At 42.2% G+C, this 27,463-nt stretch overlaps 1 protein-coding gene across 50 annotated transcripts in view; it reads left to right on the plus strand.

Annotated features, from left to right (window-relative positions):
* The window catches only part of EPB41 (erythrocyte membrane protein band 4.1), a 105,385-nt gene that overhangs the window by 19,489 nt on the left and 58,433 nt on the right, over positions 1-27,463 (plus strand). For 14 of the 50 annotated variants that reach the window (XM_087939761.1, XM_087939773.1, XM_087939782.1 and 11 more), the window contains exon 1: positions 24,435-24,494. The exons of 9 other annotated variants lie outside the window; for them this stretch is intronic. Coding sequence is in view for 13 of the 41 variants with exons in the window: in XM_087939754.1 (XP_087795880.1) it covers positions 8,201-8,343 (143 nt within the window). In the remaining 28 variants the exon portion in view is untranslated. Of the gene's footprint in view, positions 1-6,681; positions 8,344-24,434; positions 24,585-24,676; positions 25,020-27,463 lie in introns of those variants that run through there. 27 more of the 50 variants (XM_087939754.1, XM_087939794.1, XM_087939758.1 and 24 more) reach the window with 4 other exon arrangements.

The following is a 27,463-nucleotide window of genomic DNA, read 5'->3' on the forward strand; positions in this document are numbered from 1 at the left end:
TATAATTTATAGGCATTTTTAGTTTAAACGGCATTGCCTCCTTTTTGTAACTGCTTGCTGGGGATATTTGGATATTTGGAGCTTTGAAGCAAAGTGAAGGAATAAAAGGGTTTTACCTGTTTTTGTGACTGTATTTCTTTTGTATCCCACCCTGGGTCATCACATTCTGCTTCAGCCCTCCGTAGATGGCTTGCCCAAATAAAATAAAAGAGCAAGGCCTGGAAAATAAGTTTTGACCATATCCCTGATTTGGGTTTAAAGAAGTTTAATTAAGTTTCAAAAATTAAAAAGTTAAAATACATAACGGCAACACATCACAATAGGAAAAAGGGGATGGAGACAACAGGGACAATTTATAAAGTGACCTTTAAAAAAAAACCCCACCAAAAATAACATGTGGAAAAAATTACTTCCAACTCTCTTTATCAGGGATACAGTTAAAAAATAAAATTAAACCAAAAAACTAAAAATACACAAAACTAAAAATATGAGTTATACATACTGAACAGTCAAACAATATATAATAACATAGTCTCTTACTTTAAATAAAATATATAACCAATAAATGCACCATACTAACAATTCCACAAATACACCTATTACCAAATATTTCTATAATCAGTTATAAGAAACCAAACTCTACTTTAAATTTAAACAGATACATAAAAGCTTAAAATAAAAGGTGTATCTATTAAGCTTCACTAGTGTACAACATTTCTGTAATTAAAACTTATCTGATCATCAGATCCCAAAGTAAAACTTTATTTTTATCTTTATCAAGCCCAAAGTCCAAACATGTTTTTCCACGTACAAAGAAAATAATTATCTTTAATCAGTCGATTTCGCCATCTCAGGTAGTCACTTCACAACCCATGCTTCCATTGTGAGAACGTGTATATCAGCCTCCTTGCCTTAGTTGTGCGATCTTGATCAGGTTGTTTTTTTTAAAAAGTTTGCAACTCCTTCTTTGTTTGAAGATGCTGCATGATACGATGCTTTTGATTGTGTTTAAACAGACTTTTTCCAGGCCGAGAAGTCTTAAGATTTCTCTTAAAAGTTTCTTTCGTCTCCTATCCCCACTCACTCGTTTCCCTAACCCAGAAATCTCACTAATTGCCTTTCCATTCTAAGAAAATTACCCTACAAGTTCATTGATTTGCTTTCCTGCGTCCTACCTTTTCAGAAACAATGCCAAAATTTGAGATTTCAAAATTAGATTACATTATACCATGTCCCTGCTGAGAGAGGCCTGCATGTGAGAACACACTGAACAGCATGAAATAACAGGCTGTGATAATAGTTTATAATTTATGAGGGAGCCAAAGATGGTTGGGAAATTTCTGGGGGTGAAATACTGGACAAGAGGGAAAAATGTCAGCAAATGCAGTTTTTCAACTTAAAGCAGGCACGTCCAGTCTGCGGGCCACATGCGGTCCTAGATAGCTAGCACAGGTAGTCCTCTACTAACAATAGTTCATTTAGTGACTGTTCATAGTTACAATGGCACTGAAAAAAGTGACTTATGACCATTTTTCACACTTATTGTGATGACCTGGGGTGTGGCACAAGGGCAACACCATCAGATAATCAGTAGGAGTCCCTTTATTAGCTCTAACTTTGCCCCCAATGTCCTGATTACCTTCTGGCTGGAGAAAAACTCTCCCAGGAACAGCCTTTGGCTGCAGAGAATCAAGTCCAAAACATGGTCAACAAAAACTGTAATGTTAAGTCCAATCAAGCCAAACTGAGGTAATTAGTTTGGCAGGACAGGAGCAAGAATTCCAGACATGAAGGCATGGCAAAACTCACACAGTTGGGAAGACGCCAGGAACACAGATAAGCAACGGCAACACAGGATAAAGTTACGTTTGCTCCCAGCAGCTGCTGCAGTTAGATTTCAGTTCTTATAAACTTTCATTCCCAGGCGTGGCTAATGAAGGGAATCAGGGCCCTTTCCTCCCCCGTAAACCACGGAACCCACGTTGCTCTCTTCTCCGTTCCTCCCTGCGTGCCCTAGGTTGAAGAGGGGGTGGGCCTGGGTCTTCCTCTGAACTCTCTCTCCCTTGTTCTACCTCTCCCCTGCTTTGTCCAGCTGGACTTTGCCCTTCCTCAGTCTCTTCCACAGCCATCGGAGCCACGCCCCCATTCCCTGTCAGTTGTTTGTCTTCCTCCTTGGATTCAGACTCTGACAGGGGCATGACACTTATGTCCATTGCAGCATCCCCATGGTCACATGATCAAAATTCAGCCACTTGGTGACTGACTCATGATGGTTGCAGTGTCCTAGGGTCATGTAATCACCTTTGGGTGACCTTCTGACAAGCCCAAATTTGGATCCTTGAGGATGCTGCAATGGTCAAAAGTGTGAAAACTGGTCACAGGTTACTTTTTTCACTGCCGTTGTAACTTCGAACAAGCAGAGTCAATGGGGAAAGTCAGATTTGCTGAATGACCTCGTGATTTACTTAAGCTTTGCAGTGACTTGCTTAACAACTAGTGGCAAAACATGTCATAGTCAGGTGTGACTTATCTAACAACTACCTTGCTTAGCAGTGAAAATGTTGGTTATAAGTCGAGGACTGCCTATGGATGAGATGTTTTTGCAGGCTAGATTATGAACGGGGAGCGAAGAGGCTAAGGGAATGGAAAGAAAGTTGGCAGGGCTTTCGTTTAGGCAGCTCTTGATTGAAATACACTTGTACAAATAAATAACCATAGCAGTTTGACTTATTTACCGCCTCCCCCTCTCTAAGCAGTTTACAGAGTCAGTGTCTTGTCTTAGGCAATATTTATCTTCCAAAAAAATACCCAAGATAAGTAGTTAAACTCTACAAAGACTTCCATACAAAGTTTCTTTATTGGATCACACCAGGCATCCTCAAGGTATAACTCACAGATATGTTGAGATTCATCTAATGTTCAATCTTTGCATAGTTGTCTTCATAGTGTGAAAATATGGTTATCTTCATCCCATAATGATACAGCACGGGATCCAGCACGCTGCTGGGTCCAGGCAAGGAATAGAACAAAGGCTTCCCTAACCCAACTAGAGGTCAATTCAGTGACCAATCAGGATTACAGATGTGACCACATGACATGAACTACATTTCCCATGAGGCATCCCCTTAAGGGGAACAGCTCCCAATTCCCAGTTAACTATATACTGTCTGAACAGCACAGTCGGCCTAATGCCCTGAAATAGGGTCCTCATTTTCAGCCGGTGGGGATCGAACTGCTGGCAGCTGGTAGAATTAGCCTGCAATACTGCATTCTAACCACTGCGCCACCATAGCTCTTATAAATAAATAAAATAAAGGAAATGCTAAAGCTCAGTGGGAAAGCGCACATGCCTTACATGTGTAAGATCCCACAGCTAATCCCTGTCACCCATCAGCTAAACGGATCAGGTAGCGGATAATGGAAAACAACCCTGGAGGGCCACCGCCAGGCAGAACAAACAATGCTATAAGATGGTCCAAGGTCACTGGGGTTGCAGCATCCTGGAGAGGGGTGGGGTCAGTTCCTTGTGGGATCTGATGCAGGTTGAGCAACTGTGCTGACTCTTCAAGAGTCTGGTGCCCCCTGTCAAGAAAGCAAGGAGAAGGGAAGAGGCACACAGAAGGAAGGAAAGGCACCCAGGATTCAGCAGCAAGGACTTCTCGATAAAAATGGCTGGTTCAGGAATTCTGGGAGTTGGAAGTCCACAAGTCACAAAAGAGCCATCGTTCCTTACCTCCATGCATGACAAGCAGTAGGACCTCTGAAATCCACAATTTTTGGAAGATGCTCCTCAGGCCAGCCAAGAAATTCTGTCAAACCAGTGGCTCTGTGGCCTTTAAACTATTTTCCAGGGCGGCCCTGAACTCTTTGAAAGTGTAGCTGGGGGTTTCCAATGAGAACTGACAGCTGAAATGCACCTTGTCTATTTTCAGCCTCTCTATCTAGTAGGGATGGGCTATCAGATACCTACAGCATGCCAGCAATGTCACTGGTGTCATTGCTCCCAACCAAGACAGCTTTAATGAATACTTTGCAAGGAACGTTGACTCTAAATGTACAGACCCTAAACAGCTCAGTATTATTCCCAGTCTAAATTAGCCACCTGGGGCATTATCCAGATATTGTGGACACCCAAAAAGAGGAGGGGGTCAATTTATTCTCCAAAGCACCAGAAGGCAGGAGGAGAAACAATGGATGGAAACTAATCAAGGAGAAAGACAACCTGGAATTAAGAGAAACTTCCAAACAGTGACAACAATTAACTAGTGGATCAGCTGGCCATCAGAAATCAGTTGGCTTCCGACCAGCAAAATCAGTGGAGGAAGCCCAGATTCACTTAATGACCTCATGATTCATTTCACAACTGCCAGTGATTCGCTTAAGAACGGCAGCAAAAAAAGGTAATAAAGGCATGACTCACTTAGCAACCGCCTTGCTTATCAACAGACATTCTGATCCCAATAGTAGGGTTAGGTCAAGGACTATCCCCCATAAATTAGTCGCAAATTCTTCCAGGTTTCAAAAAGGTTGTTTTCTCAGCCCTACCTAGAAAGATGACAGACTGAACCCAAATGCAAAGAAGAGGTTCTACCACTGGCTGATAATTTCCTCCCCACGCCTAAAAATAGAAACCAAGGAATTCTTTAGTTTGGGTGATTCCTTTCATCGAATCCTTTTGTTTGGACTTAGTGTGTCCTTGCCATTTGTAAACTTTGTGTCTGGGGCTTGATATGTTATGTAAAACCAGCCCAGGTGTGTGTGTGTGTGTGCGCGCTTTTGGCTTTATTTAGTAAACATGGTTAAGCAAAACCATTTCTTAATTAAGCCCTGCAATTTAGCCCTTGGATAAAGGGCTGATATAAGAAGGAATGTAGGGAGCTTATTTTTGTTAACAAAGGGGACTTCTCTGTGCCTCATTTTGAGATTCCCGGCTAGGAGCCCTAAATTTCTTTCTCTTCCTCAGAAAGTAACCCCTTCCCCACATTGTACCATCTAAGCAAGCAGGCTTGGGGTGGTAGCCATCTGCACCTTTTTTGTGTGGGATATGTGTGTGTGTGTCCCGTCCCGTCCCATGTCTTCTGTTTTGATCTGTGTCCACTGGGACCTTAAGTAATTAATATCCCAAATGGTGCCATGTCTTATTTTACACCAGAAGGGACCTGGATGCAAACCGAGCATAATTTCTTATCCCTTCCATTGTTCAGGCCCAGCCTTTGTGGACAGTGCCGTGCGCATGATTGCCTTCCTTTCTTCCTTTCTCTCTTTCACCCCCTCCAGCCCCCGACACACACACACACACACACAGAGGTTTGGGTCTTTTCAGCATGATAATATCGACCCATTATTTATTTTGCCCTGCAGCAGGACGTGTCCCAGCTGCAAGGCTTTTGTTTACAGTAACTTCATGGCAAGGATGTTACTCCAAAGCTAATAATGCTTAGGTGACTATTGAAATTGTTGAAAGACTAGAAACTGGGCTGGCCAGCACAGCCATTCACAGTGGGCCACCAACCCATCCGGATCTTGGCTTTGTTGCTTTTTTTTCTTTTCTTTTATATTTATTAGTCCTGGAACCCCTTTTGTCTGTCCTGCTGTATTCCTTGATGCTTAGTGGGAGGCCAGAGATAAGCCATTTATCATGATCCCTTCCCTTCACCAACTTCCAAGGGGCACCTGGCCATCCCCAGTAGGTTGAAGGAAGAAACTCATTTGGGCAGCCATGTTTAATTCCCGGGATAGTGTAATCTCTGGCACCATCTGTGTCCCCGCCTGGATGGAGGAGGCCAGAAAGCTCTTGGGATTTCTCCCAGAAGGTGAATGTCAAGAGGGCTTGTTTATTCACTGTCTGTCCAGATAACATCCCAGGTCACAGGAGGACAGTTTTGTTTGGTTTTGAAAGAGCCGCTGAGCCGGATCTCAGCTAGCCATGGAGACTGGCTTTCAGTAACCCGTCAAGAGAAAAAGAAAAAAAAAAGGGTGGGGGGGGCTTGAACCAAAGCAGCTAAGAAACTTCCCTGGGGCAAGATAGCACAAAAAGGATCGGTGGTTCCTCCACCATTAACCATCCCATGGTCCTCTCCTCCAGCCATAGCAGCTGCAGGCTTGGCCACTTCCTGTAGGTGATGGTAGCTGTGCAAGCACATTCAAGTAGTTCCTTAACTTACAACCAGTGGTAGGATTCAATTTTTTTTTTACTATCGTTCTGTCGGTGTGGCTTGATGGGTGTGGTGTGGCTTGGTGGGTGTGGCAGGGGAAGGATACTGTAAAATCTCCATTCCCTCCCCACCTCACTAACCTGCTTTCCAGCTCCGTTTTCCTGCGTAGGGCAACCAAAGAAGACCCAGCCGATCAGCTGGGACTCAATGGGAGGCGGAGAAGAGATGGGGGCGGAGCCAGTCAGAGGTGGGATTTGTCAGTTCTCCGAACTACCCAAAATTCCCACTACGGCTTCTCCAGAACCGGTCAGAACCTGCTGAATACCACCTCTGCCTATAATAGTTCACAAGAGTGGCAAATATCTGTCGCTCAGTTGTAGGATGAAACCGGAGATTCGTTCTCCAAGCTTGTGGGTTGGTTTCTAAACATCGGCATAAGATGAATGCCTTCAGTTCCACGGAAGGGGATAGCAATCTTGGTAACGTTGCGATTTTTCTCACCATGTTTGTTAAGTGAATCACTGCTATTCTTAAATTAGTAACATGGTTGTTAAGTGAATCTGGTTTTGCAAAAGGGGATCCAATGACTCCGGGACACTGCAACCGTTATAAATGTGAGTCAGTTGTCAAGCATCTCAGTGTAAATCACGTGACCATGGGGATACTGCAGCAGTCGTAAGTGTGAAAAATGGTCAACAAGTCACTTTTTTTCAGTGCCATTGTAACTTTGAATAGTCATTAAATGAATAGTTGTAAGTCGAGGGCCGCTTGTAGTGTTGCTGAAGTTGTTCAGCAGTGAGTCTCCTCCTCCAAAGTTGAAGCAAGAATACAATTTCAAATTACACTGGTTTATTGGTTAGATTTATATCCTTTCTGTAGCAAATCAAGTGCAATTCATTTATTCCCCAAACATCCTAATACCTTCACTGCTACAACATGCTGGATTTCTTTCATTTAATCGTGCTAGTATTTTAGAAGTGAAAACATAACTTTGTGGGTTTTTTTGAAGTCCCCTTTTCCCTTTAGAGAACAAAACATAAAACCTACAGTAGCTATTGTAGACTTCGTTTGTAAATTTAATCTGACTGGGTTTTGTAAAATCACGCAATTGTTTACTGCTATGCCTGGGAAAAATGACAGAAAAACAATACAATTATCGCAACGTTCCTGCACCAGCTCTTTAAAAAATACATCCCAGATCCTGAGCATTTACTTATTGCTGTTCTTAACAACATGATTTACTGCTGGTTGATTAATCTAGTTTTATACCAGTACTGGTACTCCTCGACTAATGACCACAATTGAGCCCAAATTTCTGTTATTAAGTGAGACATTTATCACATGAGTTTTGCCCCATTTTATAACCTACCTTGCCACAGTTGTAAAATGAAACACTGCAATTGCTAAGTTGGTAACACAGTTATTAAGTATATCTGGCTTCCCCCATTGAGTTTGCTTGTCCGAAGGTCGCAAAAGGGGATCAGGTGACCCCGGGATGCTGTAACCGTCATAAATATGAACCAGTTGCTAAGTGTCTAAATTTTGATCATATGATCATGGGAATTCTGCAATGGTCGTAAGTGTGAAAAATGGTCATAAGTCACTTTTTTCCGTGCTGTTGTAATAATGGTCACTAAATGAACTGTTGTAAGTCGAGGACTACCTGCACTTTATAGATATATGTTCACATGTCACTTATTTAATTATTATTTGGTATATTCTTCTTTGATTATATTTATAAACACATAGATACAGGCACATACATACATATACATATTAGCTAATATATATTTAGTAATATCTCTCTGGGACATTTGAGTGAATGTTGACTCCTGGCAACTAGTTCATATAGCTTTTTTGGCAAGATTTTGCCATTGCCGCCTCCTTTCTGGCCCAAGGTCACCCAGCTGGCTTTGTGCTTAAGGCAGGACTAGAACTCATGGTCTGCTGGTTTCCAGCTTGGTGCATTAACCATCCCACCAAACTAGCATTCTCTGGGACATCTAGTTTTTTTAAAATAAAATAAAACTCTTCATGCATTAATAATGCTTGTATATATGACTGTTTTTCAAAGCTATATTGGTTGGTCATTAAATATGTTGCTTCTTTCATTCTTTTCTATGTATTCTACACTGACTGATTCTGATGAATTACTATCGGATTCCTGTAATTGGCTCCATTTTGCGGGGTGAGTATGAACTTTTATGAAATTCTTAATGAGTTGAAAGCATTCTTCCAGAAGCAGAAGCTTTGTTTAGTCCCATTTCTTCTTTTTATTCAGTTCTTCTGGTTTACATTGTTTAGTTCTTCCTTTCTAATGTAACTGAAAGCTTACTGGATTCATTTTTTTGATTATTATTATTTTAATGGAGTAGAATTCTAGCCGGCAATTTGTTATTCTACAGCAATGGATATTTTCTGTGGAATGTTCTTCTTTATGTGGTTAGTTCCATATTATAAATCATATTTCTGAATGGGAGAAGTATGTAGTAGAAGCATTAATATTTGATTGCTGATTTGCATCATGGAGATTTATATGAAACCTGTCCAGAAAAAAAAAAGAATTTATATTGGAAATCTGTCTTGAATTTCTGTCATAAATAGAAGTGCTTTATTTATGAGTAACATCCCAAGGTTTCTGTTTAGCAAAGACACTGCTCCCATATTTATTCAGATGTCAGCTGCATTTTGTTCCAGATAGGTAGGCTGTAGGATTGCAGCAAAACAATGCTGATATTCCTCAGGTCCTCCTGACTTTTCCAGCTTAAGAAAGAGACGCTTGGGAATAAGGTTGGTGTTGAACTTGAGTTCAATAGATTAATATCAGGCACAAAGAATATAGATTTATTCAAGCCCACTCACAAGAATCTGGTCAACTCAAATTCAACACTAAATTTGCAGATAAGGATGAATGGAATTCAGGAGAGGTTGGTTTTACACTGCTTGTGGGAACACAATGGCTCTAAGCTGATGACATGTTTAACTCCACCATCACCCACCCACCCTGCCTGCTCTTCTCCTACAGGTGCTGAATTGAGGGGAGGAGTGAAAGGGTTGAATAGCCTTGAGTGGCTTGTGGGGAGGAAGTGTCTGAAGGGAGATCCTCCCTAAAACTTCACAGTATTTATCTAGTAGTTCTGTAGTGAGTGCTTCTGTAGTAGTTCTGTACTGAGTGAATCTCAGTCTGGTGAGATTCCTATCTATAGGAGAGCAACAATAAACATACCACTGTAATCAGTTCTCTTGAGTTGTTTTTGGTTCCTTGTGCCTGACAGAAGATGACAGTGTTTTTCCTGTGGTCAGAAATCAAATTGAAGAGGTTTGTCAGTTTTAGCAAACAGGGTAAATGCCTTGTCAGTTTCACTTTGAACCTGTCCCTTGAAGGAAATACTAGCAGGTGCCCCAGAGTTTAGGCCAGCCAGCCCATGGTCCAAGTGAGATAGACTTTCTTCTCTGACAGCAGCATGAAAGGGGAAGCTAATGAAACATATCTGAGTGAGCTCATTTATTCAGACTTTTGGATTCTTCTTTTGCCAAATTTAAAGTAATTCCTTCCTCCACTAGCGAAGTGAGAGGGAGGCATCTGTTTTATCATATTTATATCTCTCTTCCATGGAACACAAAGTGGTGCATGTACGTTTATTTTTGGCTGCGTCAAATAGATCTTGTGCTGTGCAAGGCTAACTGGATCTGGATCTGTTTAATTTCAGTGAGACTGTAGTATCTGGTACTTTCCACCTGTTCTATGGAAGCCCCAACCTAGTTTGCTGATGTAGAAATCAAGCCATTTGAAAGGGCTTCCTTTTGGACTAAGGAGTTGTGGGAGATGAGACTCAATGATATAACATGATTTGTTGCTCTGCAACACGATTTGTTTGGTTTATGGCATAGCGTGCTGGGTAAACCCAGATGCTGTGAATTGCGAGTCACAGTTGCCGACTTCCAGAGCCCTGGTGGTGCAGTGGTTAGAATGCAATATTGCAGGCTAACTGCATTCCACTGCCAAGAGGTCAATCCTGACTGGTTCAAGATTGAACCTCAGCCTTCCATCCTTGTTAAAATGAGGACCCAGACTGTTGGGGGGAAATATGCTGGCTCTGGTAAATGACTTAGACCTGGGGAGTGCTGTAAAGGCACTATGGAGCAGTGACTATGGTCTAAGTGCTATTACTATTGCATACAACATTCAGTAGCAAACCCTGATTTGTTAAACTATTCATAATTGAATGTCTGAACTGGGCCAGAGACACTGTTCAATTTTACTGCCCAAGTTCCTCTGTGCACTTGTTATATTCCTTTTCTGTAGGCATATTTGGAGGAGCAGCATGATATGCCAGTGCTGAATTTCAATACTAAATGCTTGTTGCATAACCTTTCCATGTTTATCTGGTAACAGAAGGCTTAGCTGGATCAACAGATGGGCTTTACTCATTGAGGAATGCTGCAGAACTTAAAAGAACACTAACTACCCTCCTGTTAATGATGCCAATAATACAAGGCATGAAGGTAGTGTTTCATTGCGAGAAACCTGACCACAACTGGTGTTTTTTTTCTCCAAATGGAGTAGTTATTATTTAATTTATGCCAGCTTTTGACGAATAGTTATATATAGGACTTGTAGCTGAAAAGAAATCTTAACTCTTTAGGTTAGGAAAGTGAGAGTTCTTTGCTTTCAGCTTTGGGGAACAATGTATTATATATATATGGACCACAAATCTCTGAATCGGCATTTTCTGAGTAGGTGATTTCCACATGGGTTCAACTATAACGCCCATCATTAAAGGCTGTGGTGTCACAGTGGTTAAGATGCAGTATTGCAGGCTAACTGTGCCAACTGCCAGCAGTTCGATCCTGATTGGCTCATGGTTGACTCAGCCTTTCATCCTTCCGAGGTCGGTAAAGTGAGGACCCAGATTGTTTGGGGCAACAGAGGGCTGTAAAGCACTATGAAGTGATATAGAAGTCTAAGTGCTATTACTAGAGCTATTACTCATAATGTGTCGAATCCAGGCTGGGTGTTTTGCTGTGGACAGACTTATATTTTGTTTGTTGTGGTTGGCCTGATATGAATTATGCAGAAGGGAGCTAGGAATGGCATGGCTTCCCTTCCCTTCCCTTTCCTTCCTTCCTTCCTTCCTTCCTTCCTTCCTTCCTTCCTTCCTTCCTTCCTTCCTTCCTTCCTTCCTTCCTTCCTTCCTTCCTTCCTTCCTTCCTTTTCATCTGCTCCCTGTACTCAAGAAATTCTGGATGGTGAAAAGAAATATAAATAAACTAGTTATATCAATCCTTTAAGAAGAAACAGAGCTGAAAAAAATTGCCAATATATGTTACTCATAAAAACCACATCTACACCAGAGCTCCATCCTGTCCTCTGCATTTCAGGGGGAAAGCCAGGTCTTCACAGCCTTCCAGAAGGCCAACAAGGTCAGGGCTGCCTCCATCTCAAGGTAGAGAGGCTATTCCACAAGACAGGTACCCTGATGGAGAAGGTAAGCAATGCCACCAAAGGGACCCACTCTGCCAAGCGTAGTAGAATGGGTAGAAACTGTCACTATTGACTGTTTCTTTACTCCGGGCATCATGGCTGTGGTATCTAAAACAGAGCCACACAACTTGCCCCTTCTAGAAATGGTTGGCATGTATGTTGCATTCATGAGACAGAAAAGAAAGTACAGTAAATACAAAGGAACATCACATCAATTGCATGCTGTCTTCGTTGGCGTGCTACCGCATTTACCTCCATTAGCTTTGCTCAGGCCTGCCCACTGCACCCTGAGCACACCCACTGCAGGGGCTGCAGCTCTTAGCTCATCATTCTGGGTTCCAGGATGGCTCTCGATATAGAGCCTCCGTGGTGCAGTGGTGAGAGTGCAGTACTGCAGGCCACTTCTGCTGACTATCGGCTGCCTGCAATTTGGCAGTTCAAATCCCACCAGGCTCAAGGTTGACTCAGCCTTCCATCCTTCTGAGGGGGGTAAAATGAGGACCCAGTTTGTTATTGGAGGCAATATGCTGTAAAACTGCTTAAAGAGGGCTGTAAAGCGGTGTATAAGTATGATTGCTATTGCTACTGATCAGGGGGGAAAAACCTGCACATTCCTGGCTCTGGCAACTTTTAAGACTTGTGGACTTCAGCTTCCAGAATTTGGCAACTTTTAAGACTTGTGGACTTCAGCTCCCAGAATTCTCAGCTAGCATAGCATCCACTCCACCACCCCATCGTTTGCTTCTTCTCGCTACCGATTTGAAAGTGGACACTCTCCCTTGAGGATTGCAGGGTATTGCCTGTACAGGGTTTTGCAACTACCATCCTCTATAAGTGCCAAATCCTGATTGTGATCTGCTGGGTCTTGGCAGATACAAATCTGTGGAGAAATTGAATGCCCTTTGGTATTGCTTTCCACTTGATAGCTTTGCTGTGTCTGTGAATGCCATTTCTTCTGGGTATGGGGGGTAAAGCAGCAAAAGGATGCCAAAGTTAAAGAAGATTTAAGAAGCAAAACAAAACAATCAAAAATCTCATCAGACCACGGAACTTGCAAACATTGTTTATGAACAAGTGCACAGATTGCAGCCCAGATGTTTTTCTTAGGAGAATCAGTTTATATCTTCTCAAGAAGCATGGCTCCTTCCTCTAAGGAAACATCTGAAATCAACTTTCCAGAAATGGAAATAATGTAATGGCTTCTAAAAAAGAACAACCTTGCTTTTACAACTTACAACACCAGTCTGATGATGAACTGAAAAGACTTGAGTTGTGGTGCTGATGAGGAAACAAGTTAGATCCACAACAACAACAAAACAGAAGGAAGTTTCTAAAATTTGATCAAGGAAAGCTATGATTGACTGGAAAATATCTCAAGTCTCTAATTGGGATGCTCTGGCTGTGGGACCGTCTATTACTTATTAACATTACAGGTAATCCTCAATTTACAACAATTCATTTAGTGACCGTTCCAAGGTGCAACATTGAAAAAAGGGACTTATGATCAGTTTTCACATGCACGAGCATTGCAGCATACCCATGGTCACGTGATCAAAATTCAGATGCTTGGCAACTGACTCGTATTTTTGACGGTTGCACTGTCCTGGGGTGATATGATCACTTTTGAGACCTTCTGGCAAGCAAAGTGAATGGGGAAGCCAGATTCATTTAACAACGGTGTTACTAACTTAATAATTGAAGCCATTCATTTAGCAACCATGGCAGGAAAGTTCATAAAATGGGGCAAAATTCACTTAACTGTCTCACTTAGCAACAGTAATTTTGGGCTCCATTGTGGTCGTAAATTGAGGACTACCTGTATCTTTCTGTGCAAGGAATATAAATGGAGCACCAAGGAGAGATTGCCTTGGGAGGAAACTATTTTGCCCAGGACTGTAAAACGTTTTCTCCAGACTTTGGGTTTTTAACCAGTCTTCACAGCTGTCCTTTGGGAGTTGCATTTTTTTTATCTTTGTTGAGCTTTGAATGTGAATGGAGACATTATTTATAGCTTCAGGATACAGTCTTTTTTGCTTTTCATGTTTCAGACCACAAGAGGCAGACAGATTCAATTCTCATTATTTTGTCATGAGCTCTGCAGTATTTCTCCACCCCACCCCCTTTTTTTTTTGTAAGAGACATTCTAGGTTACTCTATTTTGGTTGGAATTGAAGGCAAAAGAACTAAAAGCAAATTTCAAAATGCTTTTTCACAAACAATAATTTAAAAAGGGGGTAATATTAGAGTTAAGATTTTTAAAAACAAGACAGAAATTTTAAATACGGAGGTTTAGCACATCTGCCACGAGTTGTTTAATATATTGGCGAGGAGCTAATTGTTTTATTAGTTTTAATATAATTATTTAGCTTGATTCTTTGGACAAAAAAAATGAGCATGCACTAAAAAAATTAACTAGGGATTTTATATACAATTTCCCTCTTCAGTATTCTGAGTTCTTTTATATTAAATTATTAAGTATTGTCACTGAGCAAGGTTACAACTAAATATCTGCCAATCAGATTTCTGAGTTTAAATTATGAAGTTAGCAAGTTGTAGGCTATGCTCTTTGAACAGAATTAGTGAAGTGACTGTTCTAAAATTTGTTTTAGGATAGCAAAACAGACTTTGAAGCTATTTTTTAAAATTGACTTATTGATTGCAATCCAGGAACAGCACGATTGCAGATGGACTTGGTTTATTTCTGCTCTCTGGGCTTTCTCCTTTTTATGCTCTTTTCATGCTCCCGACTGATTCATAGCAGTGCAAACTAGCAGTTGCTCAATAATGGAGGAATACTTTTTTCCCTGGAATTACTGGATAACTACAACCAATAAATGTATTTTGCTTATCTGCAGGATTGAGTTTTGTCTTACATTTGTTTTACTCAACAAGAGATAGATAAATAAACAAATAGGACTGATTGGGATATGATTTGGTATCAGCTGGTTTACATTGTGATGGTTACTCATTCTGGAGCCCATGCAGTAGGCATGAGTTTGCTTCTGGCCATTGGAGTATTTAGAGTGCCGATGAACAAAAATTTGTTGTTCCTTATTTTGTATATGGATCTGCCAAACTGTGGAGGGGACACCAGACTGCATGGACATACAATGTATATAAAATACAATGTTTATGTGGATTTTTTTTCCCCCGAGATCTATAGATCATTCTTACCTAAATCTCCTTTTTGGGCTTGCATACCGTATCGTGAAGCTGCCCTGTGTTATACCAGGGAGCAAATCAGCCAGCCAGCTTACAGCTCCTGAAACTCAGAGGGCTCCAATAATACAATACTGGTCAAGTTTAAATATGAAATATTAAAATAATCAGTACATTTACTCCAATAGGCTGATCCCATTTTAAATACATGTTTATACATTCTCTTTTCTGTACTAATTTTTTACTTATAGATGTGGCTACTGGTTTTAAACTTTAATAGTACCGTGTTTCTCATATAATAAGGCCGAGTCTTATTTTTTTTTTTGAGCCCTGAAAAAAATGGCTAGGCCGTCTTTTCGGGGGTGACTTAATTCCACCCCCCATTGCATCCTCGGGGAGGCGGGCAGCGACGGCTTGGATGTTGACCTCGGCGTTGGTGGGGCACTTTGTATCGGGAGACCTTCCGCGACTGTTGCTTTCCCTTCTCCCCATGCTGCCGCGGCATTTAGAGCAACGCTGTGGTGTTTGGCGCAGCCACACAGCATTTGGCGCAGCCATGTGGGGGCAGCCAGGGGTCCTTCCTGCAAACGGAGCCCAACGGAGACACTCGGCTTCAGGCACTCCTGTCGCTGCCTTCCCGGGCATCGTTCAAAGGCAAAGCCCATTCTTTTAAAAACGACACCCTACTACTGGTACGACAAAGACTGCCCTGCCCAAGAGGGCAGCCCAACCCCACATGGAGAGGCGAATCTCCCGGGGCCACAGCACAGGATCAGCCCACCCCGGGAGAAGCGCCCAGCCGCCATCCCTGCCTGGCACCGGACAGAGCGTGAAGAGCTTCACCTGGGGCGCCCAGCGCAGCTGACAGGCGGGCCCTCCTGCCCGGCAGCAGAGCTCTGGCCAAAGCAGTGAGCGCCTTCCCGCCGGACCCTCCACTCATCCCGCCAGGGCCGCGCCGGAGCTGGGCAGGGTTGGCAGAGCCGGGAAAGCGAGCTGCTGGTGCGCACCCGCCTGCCAAGCGAAAGAACCGGGCTGACTTGAGCTTGGCTTCCTTCCCAAGTCCCTCCAGCCTGACCCGGAAGGGGCCACTGGGAGAGGCTGCCTGCTCACCCATCCGTGGACAGGGAGGCAAGGTGACAGCCTGCACCGCGTCCTCCTCCAAGCTGAGCCCCGCTGAGTGAGCGCCTCTGCCCGATGCCCATGCCGCTGCAGCGTTTGGAGCTGCCAGTGAGTTTGGAGATGCATGGGGACAGGGACGGGCTGGGTGAGGGGTGGAAAGGACGGGCGGCTTTGGGCTCTCTCCACTGGACCTGCCAGTCAGGGAAGCAGCACCTGAAGCTGAGTGTCTCCACCAGGCTCCGGTTGCAGGGAGGAGCCCTGGCTGGCCACGCATGGCCGTGCCAAACGCCGCATGGCTGGGCCATACACCGTGTTGTTGCTCCAAACACTGCAGCAACCGCCGCCCCGCCATTCCCCATTTCGTATATTTTAATATAGGCTTAATTTGGGGGGAGGGGCTTAATTTCATTCCATGCCAAGAAAACATGCTGGGACTTCCTATTGGGGGAGGCCGTATTGTTGGAGAAACAGGGTATTTTACATGATACTGAGCAATATAATGGCATATAAATAGGCTATGAACAGCAGCAATAAATCTGCACCCTGAGTTTTGGTTATTATAAAACAGAGTGAGAATTCAATGTAGTTCATGAGCTGAATTCAGTCCCATCAGATGGAGTAAACAATATGGGAGAGGAAACCAGATTTAAAACAATCTTCAAAAGCCCTGCCATCTAATGTCATCCATTTGACCATGAAGGAAATAAACAGGAGAGAGAAGCTTTTGTAAGTGTGATAAGAGATCAATCAGTTGATGGTATTGACTAATACAATTGTGAGATTTGTTCACATTGTGTAATTTGATTAGTAAATCATTAAAAAGTTTTCAAAGGTAGCTCTGTTAATCCCCTATAGCAAAAGCAATAAAGAATCTTTAATAAATTCACTACTTTAAAGGCTAATGAATCACAAAAGTTTATAATTGTACTACAATGCCACAGGTCTGTGTTTTCATTTGTAAAAAACGCATAGTTAAAAAATAATAATATTATGTTTATGATTTTTAATGATTGCCACATTTCACACTGAAATGTAGAAAGGTACTGAAGTGGTATAGCTTGCCTGCCTCACTCCACTTGTTCATAAGTTTCAGGCCTATTTGGCAGTTTAATACTTTAAGAGGTGCTCAGCCAATTGTCATTACTATAAAAGTATAATAGTTCATTCAAGTAATCCTGAGGATGCAAGAACACTAGTTTGTTCAAGTAATCCTAAGTAATCATGGGAATGCCATATTAATGTAAAATCGAATAATGCAAATGTATCACAAATTGTTGTGTTTGGTCAGTGGATTATGTAAGTTATTCTCAAGCAAACCATTATATGGCAAAAGGAAGATAGGTCATCTTTGAGTCCAAGGCATAATAGATTGGTTTATTCTAGGCATACATTTGGGGCGTCTCAGAAGCTGAAACCAAGTTAATGGTAGCATGACTGTGCAACCAATGTGTTGTTTGTGTGTGTGTTGCTTGTACACAGATTTGATTAACTTGGGGCCATATTGCCTTTCTTTTTAACAACCTGCAGACATCTTTGTCTTTATAGCAGGTAAAATGAACCCAGCATGGAATAGCTATCGTTATTTTTTCCACCCCAGACTGGCCTTGAGTTATAAAAATGAAATAATAAAAATAACTCAGCATTTCTGAGGAATATCTCTGGGGGAAAAGTGTTCCAATGTAACCTAGATCAACCGTGACTGTTTTGCATTTTTAATGCTCAGCCTCCCCCTCCCCCCCCCTCCAATTTCTTGGGAAGCCTATAAACTTCTCTGGTCTCCCTGTCGTGCGCTCTAATCCTTTCTCCTCTCTCTCTCCTCTTAATGATTATTCCAGGATCACCACTGTAAACATGTCATTTCAACCCCTCACTTAATGACCAATGTTTGTTTTTGTGCTAAATGACAAGTTGAAAGAATCTAAAATGCAGCAGCTACGCCTCCTCAAATGGCTTCCATTCAAGAAGCTGTCAAGGGCCGGCTGTCTTTAATGTAGTCAAATGTCTTTATTTTAGGAAATCTTTCTAGGAGGCCGCCATTATTAATATGCATGACCAGGAACATTTTCCCCCCATAAAAGGCCTTCAGCACGTGGGGGGCTGCATCTGCGTGTTTTTCTGCAACATGAGTGGTCTATTGTTAGTAACTACCACCTCCTGGGCTGCTGTCTGTGCAGGAGCCCCAAGAGAGGAGGGAAAATGTTTTGAAATTCCCTGAATGGAGGATTTGCAGCCAGCTGTAACACAGACTGAGGTGAAAAGAGGACTTTATTCAGACTTTCTTTCCCTTTTGGCTGCTTCCTCTTCCTGGAAAACAAACGCATTAAATTAAACAAAATAAAATATAATCCTTTACACATGTTATTTACACAATTCTCAATGAATTATAAAAATAAAGCAAAAACGATATCTAGGCCCCAGCTTCTTTGTGGAGAAAAGACATATAGACTGACTAAAGCTCTGATAGTGTTTTACAGTTACATATTATTTCACACATTTATGTCTTGCCCATCAAAATAAACAACATGGCGCATAATCTAACAGTGCAGAATTAAAGTTAATAAACTGGAGAGTAATGGATTAGATCCAGAATACTCTCAGAATCATTTACTGAGCAGAAGTCTACTCACTGTTTTCTTGCTGATAGGAGACAGTTGTCTCCTTTCTTCTGCAGCCCTACTACCATTTCACACATTGTTCCATGGATGAAGGATCCCTCCAAAGCTGATTTTCTTTTTAGTGTTAACAACAAAATAAAGAAGGATGGAAGATAGTTCCTTCAGCATAAAGGCATCATTGAATAGAAAATCTTTCAAAGATTGAAGGAACTCTTCTGTTGACAAGTGACAAACTTGAGACTAACAAAATTGGTAATGCGCTAAAATACATTGTATGTTAACTTTAAATAGAGACAACAGTATATGAAATACATTCTAAAAATTATGCTTTGGAAAATATGCATCCTGTCTGCCTGCTGGAGGCTAGAAACAGCAGCAGACAAAAATAGGCCCAGGGTGCTTAATTTGGCACCACAAATATATACATACATACATACATACATACCTCTATCTGTATCTGTATCTGTATCTGTATCTGTATCTGTATCTGTCTGTCTATCTATCTATCTATCTATCTATCTATCTATCTATCTATCTATCTATCTATCTATCATCTATCTATCTATATATCTATCTATCCATCCATCCATCCATCCATCCATCCATCCATCCATCCCTCCCTCCCATAATTCCAATCATTGGTTGACCTGGAGCAGAGTGATTCCCTGGCAAGAAATCTGACTATAACACATTCTGAAAAGGACAGTGTTTTGTTTCCCTTCCAAAAACATTTACTTATGTAATCTTTCTTTTCAGGCTTGACAAATCTCTCTCTCCTATGTAATATTTAACTGCAGGGAATCACAAGATACACTTGTAGCATATTTAAACTTTCAAACATGATTATAGAAAATGTCCCTTCTAATTTAAGGGACTTTTTACTCTTCATGATGCAAGAGGCAACATGGATTTTTGGTGCACTAGAAAACAAAAGCCATTTCCTCAACTGCTTTTAAAGCAAACTTTTATCATTTTAAAGCAAACTTTTATTGGATTAAAGATGGATCAAGCTTGTGCAATCACACAATTCTACTTTGTTTGACTGAGTTATATGTTTTTATGATTTTTTAAAAAAGGGATTCATGGTCTATTTGATCTGCCCTGCCCCCCAAATCAATCTGAGTTTGATTCCTGGGAACTATACAGGCACATCCATGTAGGATTTTGGCAACAACATAAAGTGATTTGCCATTGCCTTTTTCCACTGTATTCTTTTCCTTTGACTTCTCAACCTAGCTTCCAGGCCTGGGATTTCCTGCTAGTCTTCAACCCAGGCATTATTCAGTGCTGGCCCTACTGAGCTTTGTAAAATTTGATGAGATCAGCTCAGTACTACAATGGAAATAGCTTTGATCAAAATTCTTGGATTGTAATCCAGGTCCTTGGCTGTGTAATCACATTTAAAAGTGGCATCTATCTACTGTCCCTTCAGTGAAATTTCTCAAGCGCTCCAGTTACAGTGTTGGCAGGCATGTTACAGACTACTAAAAACGTTACCCAAGACAGTGGCTCTGGCTGGATTCACACTCGGTACCACAGAGTTCATCCTTTGGATATCTTATATAAGGTTGTACAAGTAGTCCGCGATTTACGACTACAATCATTGGCCCAGAATTTATGTTGGTATGTGAGCTTTTCCCCATTTTATGACCTTCCTTGCCATTATTAAGTGAATCCATGCAGTTGTTAAGTTAGTAACATGGTTGTTAAGTGAATCTGCCTTTCTTGCTGACTTTGCCTGTCATGATCCCAGGACACTGTGACTGGTATAAACACGAGTCAATTGTCTGAATTTTAATCACATGGCCATGGGGATATTGCAACACTCATGTGAAAAAGAGTCATAAATCACCTTTTTTTAGTGCCTTGAATGGTCATTAAATGAACTGTTGTAAATTGAGGGTTACCTGTAATTGGAAATATACTGTATGTCCAAATAGAAAGTCTGCTATACTTACTTTGGATCAATATACATAAGGTTGCACCTTTCATATGTAATTAAAAGTCTGTGCTTTTGAAATAGTGAACTGCTTTAGAATAATCGCAGATTGTTTAAAGATGTTGCAGTGGAAAGGCTACAGTGAGACTGTACCTGTTTTGATGATTACAGAATATTGCAGTGAGATCCTTGGTCAGATTTCTGAGAATGTAGTAAAAGTTCAGCAGTTATGAAGTCAAACCTCAACTAGCAAACACAGATTTAAAGTCACACTTGACCATCAAATTCATTCTGTGATTTTTGGCTAGTCACTTGCTCTAAGCCCAAGATGGTTTTATGGGGAATAAAATGGGGGGAAGTCTTTAAATAAGCACGAGAGAAAATATGGCGTGTACATGCAGTGTATAAAATACTAATTCTAAGGCGTGGTTCACATAGTGGACAAATCCATAGTTTATTGATTTTGGTTTTAGCTTACTGTCTTGCATCAACCCAACCATTATATACTTTGATTTATAGATTACTTCAATTTGCAAAGCTAGTATGAGAGATTACGCTTCCCTTGTATGGAAAAGGGAGATTAAAAAAACACACCACCCAATTGAGAATTATAATTATTTTCCCTTGTAATAACCTTTCCACATTAAGAATCCTCAAATTTATGTTTTTTAACTCTCGTGTTTGGTAAATAGCATGCTGTTTAAAAATGTTGGTAAGTGTTAGGAAAAAAGAGCTCATTGGATTGCATTGTTGATACGTGCATGGAGGTGTATTAGATGTATGTGAGTTTATACATGAACTTTTCACCCATTTTTTTGTGAAGAGGAAACCATGGATGTTTTAGTGCTCAATGACTGGGCATAAAGTATCTCCTGTGCTGTGAGTGTGACACATACTAGGGAGAGCCACCAGATATCTTTCTATGATAAGAGAATGCGTCCTTTTCATTTGTTACCACTGTGAAGAATACAGAATACACCACTGTGAAGAATACTTGACTTACGATTATTGGTTTAATGATAGCTCAAAGTTATGAAGTTATTTACCATGTGTAGTCTCATTTATGATTATTGCAGCACCCCATAGTTACGTGAGCTCAACTGGAACACTTGGCAACCAGCTCACATTTACAGCCAGTTTTAGTTGTCCTGCAGTAATGTGATTGCAATACTAAATTCTAACCAAAAAACACCCGTTGGGGAAGCTGGATTTATTTAACATCTGCATGATTCACTTAATGACCACATGAGGTGCTTAATGACCCACCATAACACTTATTGTAAAATAAGGTCCAATTTACTTTTAACCATAACTTGTGACTGAAATTCGAGTCCCAACTGTGATCAGAAGCTAAGGACTACCTGTATGTTTTCCCAAAAATAAGCCCTATCCCAAAAAAGCCCTAGCACTGTTTATGTGCCTAATATAAACCCTACCCCCAAATAAGCCCTACTTAAGAGGTTGCGCAGCCAGCTGCACATCCATTCTGTCTGGTTGCTCACGGTGCTGCGGCCATGAGGCGATACGGGGTGATGGTGGGGCTACCCCACACGCTCCAGCTCAGAGCACCCATAGTCAGGACATCCACACCCCGACACCTGCCTGCAGCGGCAGCACCAGCAACTATGTGTAGCAGGAGCCCAGGTGGCTGCCGGCACACTTCTTCTCCTTGCTCGCGGCTGCAACAGAACAGGAGACCAAGCAGTATACTGGTGCTGTGGCTGTGAGATGATGTGTTGGGGCGTGGATGGCCTGGCTGTGGGGGGGCTTAGCTAAGCCAGTACACAGTGCATGGAGCAGCTTCAACGCCCCCCAAGCACTTAGCACACTGCACAGCCTCCTGCCCTACTGTGAGCTAGCAGAAATGGGCCTCCCATACATACCCTGTTTTGTTTTTTTGGAAAAAAAAATCTCATGAAACACCTTTTGCTGCTATAGCAGGAAGGCCAGCTGCATCACTCTTAACCTGCCCAATGTGTTTGTGTGCCCTTGGTATAGTACTCTTCAGAGCAAATATGTGGTGGAAGCTGGGTTTTTTCCCATGAAAGCCTTATTTTGCTGCAACTTCCTCCTTCAGTCGAACAAGGTGGCGTGTTTCAGATTTACGGTTTATAAAGGCATATGCTAAACTTAAATATGCAGAGCCATCACTTCCTGATTTCACTATGCTTGATGTTTAAGTATTGTTATGATGCCATAGCAAAGCAGTAGGTATGTTTCAAGGAACTTGCAGAAGTAAAATGCATAGGAGGGATGGTCTGCCCCTTTATAGTATGAAGCACTGTTGACATAGTAGTTTGTTTATCAGGATACTGGCAAGCGGATTAAGCTGAGTCTAGTTCAGACTACAGATGATCCTTGTTTTTTGACAGCAATTGGGATTGGAACATCTGTAGCTGAGTTACTGAGTCCTGCCCAAGCTTTTGCTGTGGTTTTTAAGTGAATCTGATTCCCCACATATACTTCGCTTGTGGAAAATAGACTGGAAAAATCATCAATGGTGATCATGTGACCCATGATGCTGTAACTGTTGTAAGTACATGCTGGTTACCAAGCACCCAAATTTTTTTTTCATGTGACCAGAAATGTGGTGGAAATCAGTTTTAAGTGCAAAGATTGCAAGTCACTTTTTCCACCAGTCACAACTTTCAACAATTGCTAAACAAATGGTTGTAAACTTGAGGACTACATGGAATTTCTCATGTGGGTGTAGCAGTATTAGGCATCAAGTACTTGTATCAAGGCTACCAAATAGTTCAAGATTGTATGAGAAATTCAGGACCAAAGCAATTAAAAGATCATTTTCTCATACAATTTTGCACCACTTGGCAGCTTTGATGGTAGGTACTTATCTAATCAGATGGGCAGCAGACAAAAGGAAGGATTTTACAGAATAGAGTTAATGGATTGTTCTCACTGCCACAGATGTATAAATCAGTGAGATGACAGGATTATCAAAAGCCAAAGAGATGGAGCCTCCACATTCAGAGGCAGTGTACCTCTCTGTATGCCAAATGCTTGGATTTTTTTTTTTTTAAAAACGAAACAAAACAGTAGGCTGACTTTTTGGAAAACAGATTGGAAGGATGGCCCTTAATGGCTGCTTCTTGAACCTGAACCACTCACTAGAGATAATCGCCACCTTTTCACCCCTTTCGTGGAGTTCAAGGGATTAGCATAAGGCATGCGGACACAGGAAGCTGGATTAATTGAGTAAACCGGAGTTCAGCTTCTCCTACAAACGCATTTAAGCTGAGCTTTTTTCCGTCTGACGTAGCGCTCGAGACTCTGACTCCATTGGATGCCTCGCTTCCTTCGTCCACTCCGCTCTTACTATTAATACACCTCGGCAGCCCCGCCTTTTGATAAAAGACGTCTGGGCCGACAAGCCATTGTTATCCTACCCATCTCTTTAATTTTTTGGGGGAGGGGGGGTTGGTTGGGTTAAAGAGAAGAGGGGAAAAAAAGCGGGTTAAGTCCCCAGGCCGATCCACATAAAAGGACTGCGACTCCCTTGGCGGGAAGGAAACGGGGAGGGGGGGGGGGTGAAAATACAGAGAGAGCGCGCCTGCGCGCGCACCTTTTTCCTCATAACTGACCCAGATGGCCGTTGGGATTCATTTATTTTGAAGAGGGCGCGAGCCGCGCTCTCTCTCTCGCTACCTATCTCCCACCCTCCCGACACTGTGGCCTTTGCGCGCTTGCGCTTTTTTTCCTCCTTCCCGCTGCCGTTGCGTCTCTTACGAAGCCCTCCGCGCGTCCCGCGCTGCCTCGTCCTCACCACCACACAGTCTTTTCTCTTTCCCCCCCTCCCCTTCTCGCTCCGTTTTGGTTCCCACCCGCTCCGCGCCCGAGAGCCAATGGCTGACCTCCAAAGGAACTCCGCCTTCTCCTCTCCGCCAATAGAAACTTACTACTATGTTATGGGGCGGGGGAGGGCGAGAGGGGAGGTGGGTGAAGGAGAGAGAGGGAGAGCGCGATTGAACGAAAGCCAGCCGAGCAGCGAGATCGTCTGAGGGAAGGTGAGGAGGGGGGGGGGGCCCTTCGACCACTGCTGGCACCTTCGCGAAAGGCTATCGGCGTCCAAGCATCCCCACCTGGGGAGGAGGCAGGCAAGTGAGGCGACGACGCAAGCGACTTCCGTCCCGCGCCCCTTTTCTTCTCGCTCCCCGCTTTACCTCAGCGAGGTGCGTCGTGCTCGCCGGAGAGAGAGAGGCGGCTATCCGTCTGGCCGCCCGTTTGGCTGGCGAGCGGGCGGGTTGGGCTGACTGGACGGCCAAAGGACCGGAGAAGGCGAGGCGCGTCTGTTGGCGTCGGCGCGAGAAGGGACCTCTCTCTCTCTCTCTCTCTCTCTCCCTCCTGGCAGGGCGGGGCCGCTGACTGGACTGCCCCGGGAGGCGCTCTCAGGTGTCGTTGGCCTTTTGCCCTGCCGCGCGGGCAGCGACAACCGTGTCCCTCGCTCTGAGGTACCGAAGGAGCGTCCGGCTTCGTTGCGCCGCGGGGTGATGGTGATGGTGGAGACGGTACGGAGAGGTGGTGCAGTGAAGGTGTGGGACGGAGGAAAGGGGGCGCTTCGTCAGCCGGGGGCTGCCTCGGGGTGGCGGTGGGGGGAAGAGAAGCCTGTTTAGCGGTGTCTGCGCGCCCGCCTGGCAGCCTCCCGGCCGAAGGAAGGGAGGGGATTATGGGATGGAAGACGGTGTGACTCAAATGAGGTGAGCGCGCGCGAATGTCGGGGGTGGGTGGGTGGGGGAGAAGAGAGACGAGGTTGAAAGATTAAAAGGCGAGCTGGCTGGTTTAGCTTCCGCGATAGCCTCTTGCGCTTCCCCTTTCTCTAACCCTGGTCAGTTGGTTTGTGGTCTGGATTCAAAGCCCTCCCTCTTTTATCTTGTCTCTCAGATCTTTATCGTCCTGGGATATGTCTGTGTGTGTATGTGTATATATATGTATGTATGTATGTAAGTATGCATGCATGCATGTATACACACACACACACACACATATCCCATATATATTTTGCAATGGCACCAAAGATACAGCGGTGACAGTTTTGAATTTGAAGGGGGGGAGGGGCCGTCTGCAGTTGTGTAAGCGTTTTGGGGAGGTGGGGGGAGAGAGAGAGACAAAGCTGATCAGGTACAGGAAATCTCTCTATACTGAGATGAACTGAACACCGTTCCTTGGAGCTCCTCTGATTACTTCCCCTGACAGCAACGTAGTGGATTTGGATTTCAAAATAAAAATAATAAAGGCCTTACATACCCTAGTTCTGTTTAATGTGAAGTGAAACTACGTTGCTTTGGTTGGCCATACACCTGGATGAGAATTTATAAATCCTTCCATTCCCTCACCATCCAATCAGAGCTGAAGAAGCTTCTTGGATGAGAAGCGAAACATCTTCAAGGAAAAACCAGAAAGTCCAGTTGCCTCTTGAAAAAAGCACCTTTGGGACCTCCATAACCTGAATGCCTGCGAATCTCCATAGACATTTTGTTGGTCTCTATTTCAGTTCTATATGTTAAAGGGGGTATGTTATAGATGCCTTACTGTAATTTAGCTTGATTTCTTCTACCTACATTTAAGTTTTTCAAAGGTCTGAGAATCATATACCAGCTGTAAGATTTTGAAAAAAGCTTTTAAGTTGTTTAATGAGATAAATATTAATGAGTTATGTGTATTTTTCATTTATGGTAAATAGGGTGGGTGATTCTTTAAGCAAGATTGTGATAGTTGTACAAACTTTACCATTGGGATGGTATATGGAACTGCAACCAAGTTATATGATTGTCTTTCTTGCATTTACAAGTAATGTTTTCATTGCAAAACCATATTTTGGTTACTGTAATAGAAACTAAAAAATTAAAGTACCCAGATGACTTTAAAAAAAAATCTAGTAAGTTTTCACTTAGCTATGGTTGCCTAAAATTCAGTTTGATAAAGCACTACATGCATTAGCCACACATAGTTGAACTTAGCTACTGCAGAAAGTTAGGCAAAGATAAAGTCACTGACAAACCACTTCCAAAGTACATGGGATGTTCTCTGAAATCACTAAGAAATAAGCTTGTCTACCCATTTATTGCAAATGATTTTTGTCCCATGATTGGTTCTGTTAATAGTTACAGTAGTACAATTGCTTTGTGTTTTTTTCTGTAGTAAACAGTAGTATACTAAACACTAGTATTTACTGTAGTTATTTAGCTGGGGTTATATAATAAATGTTCCAGAAAAAAGAATTGATGATGCTTCTTGGATGAGAAGCAAAATGTCTTAATGGAAAAAACAATCCAGTTGTCGTTTGAAAAGTACCTTTGGGACAGTCATGATCTGGATGAGAATCTCTATAGACATTCCAGATAAATGTTAAATGCATAATATGATTTGTGGCTTTCAGTTCGTTATATGCCTTGAACACATTTCACTATGTTGGATTTAAATTTTGTAAAAATTTAAAATTATTTAAATTTTTAAATAATTTAACCTTAATTTAGTGAAGTATTTCAATTCTGATTTCAGGAAAGATTCCCTCCCCAACAGTCAGTGGGTTAAAAAAAATTACCCAGTTCGTCAAGTTCACTGGCAATGTTATCAGTTGTGGCAGCTGTCAGAGTTTTGTTTAATGTAATCCTGGGTTAATAAGAGAATTCCAACTATAGTCTTTCAACACTACAACTCTACACTAGTAGAGTATTCAATATTGATTGGGCCTATAAATAACATTGTGAGGCTTTGAATGTCATAAATATCAAATTAGAACTAGAACAAGTTTTAAACAGACGGACAAATAAAGATACGGTGCTTGATAGTAACTTATCCTTCAAAAGAACTTATTTTGTTACCTTGTACTTTAGTACTCTTTTGAAGAAACCAATAAGAAATTGCATAATTGAGGGACTGTATAAAAATATTTTTTCTTATTAAGGTATTAAATTCAGAGGCAATATGAAAAAAATCTCATATCTTCCAGGGCAATGAGACCTACTTAAAATTCTTT

Source organism: Pseudonaja textilis, chromosome 10 (genome assembly GCF_049901715.1).
Source record: "Pseudonaja textilis isolate UNSWEBS1 chromosome 10, rPseTex1.2, whole genome shotgun sequence".
NCBI classification, from domain to species: Eukaryota; Metazoa; Chordata; class Lepidosauria; order Squamata; family Elapidae; genus Pseudonaja; species Pseudonaja textilis.